Source organism: Corvus brachyrhynchos, unplaced genomic scaffold, assembly GCF_000691975.1.
Source record: "Corvus brachyrhynchos isolate BGI_N302 unplaced genomic scaffold, ASM69197v1 scaffold136, whole genome shotgun sequence".
Lineage (NCBI taxonomy): Eukaryota > Metazoa > Chordata > Aves > Passeriformes > Corvidae > Corvus > Corvus brachyrhynchos.
This window is the reverse complement of record NW_008239080.1, coordinates 1010704-1017150: the sequence shown is the minus strand read 5'-3', so window position 1 is coordinate 1017150 and position 6447 is coordinate 1010704. Positions and strand designations below refer to the sequence as shown.

General features: G+C 38.3%; 1 protein-coding gene across 1 annotated transcript in view; it reads right to left on the bottom strand.

The window, feature by feature from the left end:
- The window catches only part of OGFRL1 (opioid growth factor receptor like 1), a 14501-nt gene extending 8172 nt beyond the window's left edge, over positions 1–6329 (bottom strand). Inside the window, exons 1-6 of the mRNA XM_017739247.1 lie at positions 6210–6329; positions 5160–5246; positions 4558–4639; positions 1422–1500; positions 1265–1331; positions 977–1122 (exon numbers count right to left, since the gene is read on the bottom strand). Coding sequence (XP_017594736.1) covers positions 977–1122; positions 1265–1331; positions 1422–1500; positions 4558–4639; positions 5160–5246; positions 6210–6236 — 488 coding nt within the window. The 5' untranslated portion in view covers positions 6237–6329. The remainder of the gene's footprint in view (positions 1–976; positions 1123–1264; positions 1332–1421; positions 1501–4557; positions 4640–5159; positions 5247–6209) is intronic.
- Positions 6330–6447: the final 118 nt, after the last annotated feature.

Genomic DNA, 6447 nt, shown 5'->3' with positions numbered 1-6447 from the left:
GTATGCAGTTAAACTTTTAAGTTTGAATTTTAGATTGATAAAATTAGGTAGAGAGAGTCCCAAATCCTGACTTAAAACTGTAGCTACTCACTGGAAAGAAGAGGAGTAAAAACATGCACTAACATTTTGACTTCCTGAAAGCCTGTTTCATCTGTGGCCTGAGTCTGAGGCCACACCCATTGGCTCATATAATGTTTAAGTAAAATTATTCACAAATTATTCCCACTATTCACCTGGAATCCATCAGCAATTGTACCTACAAGCTTTCATCATGACAGAAGAACAAAATGCTGCAAGAAAACAATCTGCAGCTCTAAGGTCAGAGATACAAGAAAGTGAGCTCAAGATTTGAAAGGAGGTTTTGGTACAATTAATCTCTATGAGACAAAATTCAGTGCAAACTCAGGATCCACACAATACCAATGAAAAGCAACTGATATAATTTGCTCAACATTGGGCCAAAGTTTGACTTAATGCATGTCTAAACGTTTCCAGATCAGCACTTCAATTTAAAATATTTAAATACATAGTATTTCGTGTTTTGAGGAGGGAGGGAAATCTTGTTACTTAACTTTCATACAGGTGCGGAGAATTGGATCTTTCTTAAAAAGAAGTGTAAATACAAAGATAAGCCACTTATTTTTTTCCAAGTGAGAAGCAGCACTTTGGGATTGGGTGAAAACACATACAGTCACATGACAAATTAGTTTGGAGCTGGGATCTTCTTCAGCACCATCTAAAGTGTATTTTCAAGGAATTCAATGACACCAGTCCAACTGGTAATGGGTGAGAAGAACAATCAAAAAAGGGGAAGGAGGAATGTACAGATAGATGCACAAACCAGGCATCAACTATTTATTTTTCACTTTTTTTTTCTGGCAGTCTTTGGAAAAAATATCTTTGCTTTCTCTAGAAAACAAAAGGATATAGAGATTCTATAGCAATTCTAGCAAGTCAAGTGAATGTCATTACTTACTCATTCAAATGCTGAAATCTTTCTTGCCAGTTAGCAGCTCGTGCTACGTTTCCAGTTTTATCAATTAGCTTTATTCCAAAAAACTCCAACATCATTTTGTAAGCCAAAAGGAATCTTCTAATTGCTTCTTTTGTTTTCTTGAATTCCTAATAGACAAAGAATATGTCCAAGATTCTAAGTGGTACTAAACGGAGTACTTCTGCATTGAGTAAGACAACTCTACGTAACAAAAAGCAGTTATATATCGAAATTACTGTGATGGTTTGTATTGAGCTCAATTTGTATTACCTCAATTTCATATGTAGTTAATTCTTTAGCATAGAAGTTCAGACCTTGTTCCCTCAGTGGAAAAAGCCTGGTAAAAGAAGAAGCGCATTATGGCTCAGTATAAGAATACTTAATCAAATTAATGCTTTGAAACAGAAATAGGTAATAAGTGACCAACCACTGTATGTAAGTGTGGTTATGTTCCAGTTTTTCATAGTCTCCTTTCCATTTATTTAGGACTTCTTCAATATAAACCCCTGTGTAAAAATAATTTGAAAAGCTGTTAGGTAGCCATCAAAACCAGCACTCAGTTACATAAAGTACATGCCATGTTAACACAATGATACAACACGTACTTTAATTCTCTTTCAAATACTATGTGAAATAAGGTCTATTGCAGCCATACATTAATTAATTTAAATTTAAAACTAATTTATTTACTAAAACATAATTAAAAATAAGGAATTTATAAAATGTCAATATAAACAAAACCAACTGACTTATACTGGGTTACTAACAGGTGAAGGTATGTGGCAGCAACTTCTGTAAAATATATCCAAGAGTTCTCATGTCATTGATCCCTTTATAACACTGACTGGTAATTAACAAACTGCTTCCATAAAATACTTCACTGTGAATCACCTGTCATTGCTTTTACATGACAAAACTCTGCATCTATCTGTCTATCTATCTTATCCATCCATCTAATCCTCATAGAACAAAGCCTCAATTCTTTATGAAATCTCCCATACCAGGAATCTCTCCAGCTGCAAATAACATTATGATTGGGAAATCTTTCTCAACTAATGGTGGCCAAGCATCACACTGAGACTGTGCTCACGAAATTCAGTCATGGGCCAGGGCACTTTTCCAGGTACTACACAGATATACAAAGTACATAAAAGGATGATCCTTGTTCCCAAACCTGTACAATATCTTTCCATGAATGAGCACTGTGTTTTTCTCTTTCTATTCTGAAACCAACAACAGTTTTAGTACTGCTGGACAGCCTCTCCCAAAGTCAAATAGCATAGGAGCAGCCTAAAAAACCCAAAGCCTCAGGTAGATAGTCTCCTACTATACATTTAAGATGCCTCTTTCCCCCAGTGAAAATTTCCATTTGGGTCTCAATGGCAAAGGAGGACACACTTAATACTTTTATTTAAGAAGTGAAGAAAGCAGCCAGTCTAAAAGGCTACTAAGAACATGGGGTTTCCAGTGTAGGCAAGGCTGAACAGGACCATGGGAAGAGGACCTTCGCCATCACTGCATTGTATCCAACCTGTATTTCAAGTATTGGAAAACTTGTTGCTCAGTCCCAGGGCAGAGAGACAAACAGGCCAGCTCTGATCTAGAACCACAAGCTAAATCTGTAGGTCATGGAACTAAACTTCAGATCTAGTATTGCACTAGAAATGTTTTGGGGTTTTTTTAACAACATTCTCCAGTATTTCAGTCCTTAACATGGTAGCTAAGAGTCCCTCCAAACACTCTCACACATACACAGACTTGGGTCAAGGAGGGGTTACTCTTTTCCATTCTCAATACAAACTTCTGCACAACCAGAGCTCACAGCCAACAACACGTCAGCCTCTGTGGCTTATCAGCTACCTTTGACATTACTAACTGTGGCTTTCTCCTGGAATACTATGAGAAATGCTACTCTTTACAAATTTTTGGAGGGAAAGCTCCTCTACCTTTCACGACTCTCTCTACTTGTAGCTAATCCTCTTGAACTGCTCCTTCATTTTGGTCCTTAAAGGAGTTCTTCCCACAACCTTTTCTTTTAGTTTCGGATCCATATGGTTCCCAGGTTCACACAGACCTCAGTGCCCTTCGCCTCCTTTTTGTATCTGTTCTCTGTGTAATGTCTCCCAAATCTGCTACCTCTTTACTGGCCATTCACAGACCTATCTCTTCTTGCAGTCAAGCTAAAACTGACTAAAAGAATCTGCCTATGGGTATCTAGATAAAGCTCGAGTTGGTTAGCGCAAAAGTCTTATCTTTCTTTCACAACCTGAGTTATTTTCTCACTTGCTAAGGGTATTACCACTATCTTGTCTATAAACAGCTCTCATCTTCAACTTTCCTGTATGTGTATCTTTACAACCTTCTGTATAACGTTCCTTTCCATTCAGCTTCCTATCCAAACTCTCACATTTTGCATCTCAACATCCTTCTTCCTGACCTTGAAAAGTGCTTTCTTGTCATGCTTACATCTACCCTGAGTGTTGCTGAATGCAGCTACTCTGAATGCTGGTAAGACCATCTTTCTAGACTGTATCTTTTTTATACTGACCCTTTTTTTTTTGCTTTGCATTCTTCCATCCTGAAACCCTGTTCTATAACATCAAACAAAAACTATACACCTTTATTTCTAAAGCCTTTGTGACCTGTCCCTTACTACCTTATCAGAACCCATTTGTTGCTATGAGACTGATTCTGTTTCCAACAGGATCCTGCCTCAGAGGCAGCTTACACGTCTCACTCCTTCTGCACTCCAACGTGCACTTTGCTATTTCCTACTGAGCTGCTCTCATTCTGAGAGGATCCTTCTGCAAACACCTTCAAAATAACCTTGTCATCATTCTTTCAAAACTCTGAAAAGCTTATTTTTGGCCTGCAATTTGTCTTTTTTGCTAACGGTTAAGCTCTCATGTGCTGAGACTCCTGTCTATCATCCTAACCAAGATTGCTTTATTGTCTCCTCCTGCTTCCTGATCTGTCTGCTACGCTCTTCTCTCTCATACGTCGACTGCAAACTCTCTAGAGTAGGGCTTGTCATCTTTCAGCTTCTCCTGTGTTTGTGTAGAATGCTGCATATGAGGTTCCTGCTCCACTACCAGAACTACTAGGGACACTGAAAAATGCCTTTGTTATTGTTATTGCAATAATCTCACACAAGATTAAAGCACATTTTTTTCCTCTTACACAGTTCTAGGGATAACACTCTTAGATTGCTGCCACTCCTATTCAAGCAGCAAGTTTGTGCAATATAGTGGAAGAACTTTATCTTTGTTTAATAAAAGGTACTGCCACTGCCACAAACCAGTGGTACTAACAACGCCCTGTACTACTTCATGCTGATAATGTCTAAGAAAAGCACCACCTCCCTAGAGTGAAAGCTAACTCTGTTTTTAAGCACAACCTGCTCTCGTGTTATCACAATGTGCTACTCCAACATGGGAGGTTCATGTTGTACAATATATTACGATACACCTTCAGTTTGCTGCAATTATCACCACTGTTTCAATTTGCTGCTATCATTAGTGAGCATTCTTTTGTTATCACCGTTACTGTCGCAGATTACTCACCATCAGGTTTAAACGGGATTTTATTTTTGTAAAACCGGAGATTGCACAAGTCATTTTGATACCGGAGATCTTTAAAGTTCTGCTAAAAGAAAGGAAATAGGACATTATCAGCCTACGAAAACCTACCAAGGCTATCCAGAAAGTGACACTGGGCTCTTTGAATAATTTAAGGACAAAAAAATTTCAGCCTTTTAGGAACCACTGAGTTCTACTCATGCACTTAAAGTCTCAGTTTAAGGATCTGGAAGTTCTTTCGAGCTGGTACCTTCTCCTACTGAGGCAGCAGCAGCATAGCAGCACCCTCCCTTCAGTCTCAGGGAACTTGAGAGACAAATAATAAGTCAGGCAAACTCTATAATCTCCCATCTTTGATATCCAAGGCACAAGCCTTTTCCTGGGCTCCTACCACAGTTCCCAGGCTTACACATCTCATGTGTTTGCATGTTTACCCAGGATGAGAAGACATTGCGTCTCTCCCACTCACATATGTTAGGCCCCTGTATCAGCTTTTTGATTCTCATTTCTTGTACTTATTGGACAACACAAAGGTTTAAGAATGTTTTTTACTGGAAAGGCAATTTTAAACCATAAAATATTCTTACTGGGTACTGGTGTCGGTACTTGTATAAATCTCTTGCTGCGTAGAAGCTTCTCTTTGGCTTGGCTGTCAGCTCAGTTCCATCACCACTCTGAAACAGTTAGAAAGCAGATAATCATCATACACAAACCCCCTAAACAGCAAATTTGTATAATATTAAAAAAATTACTTTTCATTATGGATTTCAGCAATGCAAACAAATGTAAGTGCATGTATTTGTCTACTCTTTGGCCAAACACTGAAAATTTCCCCGCCCAATACTTAACACAACACACTTTAAAGTTAAGTTAAAAAATTTAATATAAAATACAAAAGCAAGACCATGAATTATCCTTCCAATGAGGCCGAATTTGACTTAAATCAACAGGCTGATTGTCATTTCCAAATGCAAGACTTCGAAGTAATTTTGGCAAGTGCTAGCACAAGATGAAATAAGTGACTGAACTTGAAAATGCAGAGACACGACTAATTTTGAGGAGAAAATCATACTATTTGAAAAAAAAAAAAAAGTCATGTGTACATAGACTTACTGCACCCTGTGGAAGAAAATGAATAGTTACTAAAAAAATTTTATTCTACTGCTTGCAATACACATGTAATAGGTTAAGGTCATGCCTAAAAGGGGAAGTTTCCTGTGATTGCACTGGGAATATGCCATTCTTATTGCCCATCCCATGGCTTATTAACTGTACATTAATGACCAACAAGCAACTATGTTCATTTCCCCTTTCACAAGACCAGCTTTCACCATACCTGCAGGCAAAACACACTTGCTTGAACAAGAAACACCCCTTGACACTTAGTTATTCGGCACTAGTATCACCATGTATCAAGCAGAAAAGGGAAAGACTCTTAGGTTTACTTAATTTTGTATGGTCTCTAAACCAAAACACGATATATATAGCAAGCTAAAAAAGGACCCAGCTGCTCCACCCTACATGGCATTCTAAGTCAAATAAAATTATTGTCAAAAGAACACTTTATTTCTTTAAGATCAGCATTTACAAAGCTTCCTACAGAAGAGAAACTCGCTCTGAAAATTCCTCACACCCACCGAGGAGTCACAATTCCATTGCCACATAGGATCCAATATTCAGATTTTCATCCTGTTTAATTAAGAGGCCACGTTCAATGCTCCATTTAAGTTAAAACACAGCCTTCCCTGGAAATAGCAGAAGCGGGAATGTCAACGACACCAAGGCCTCGATTTTCTCTCAATAATGACAGGGGAAGGGTGGGGAGAGCTAAAAACGGGCTCGTCCTTAGTGGACATGCAGCGCTGGCTGTCCCCA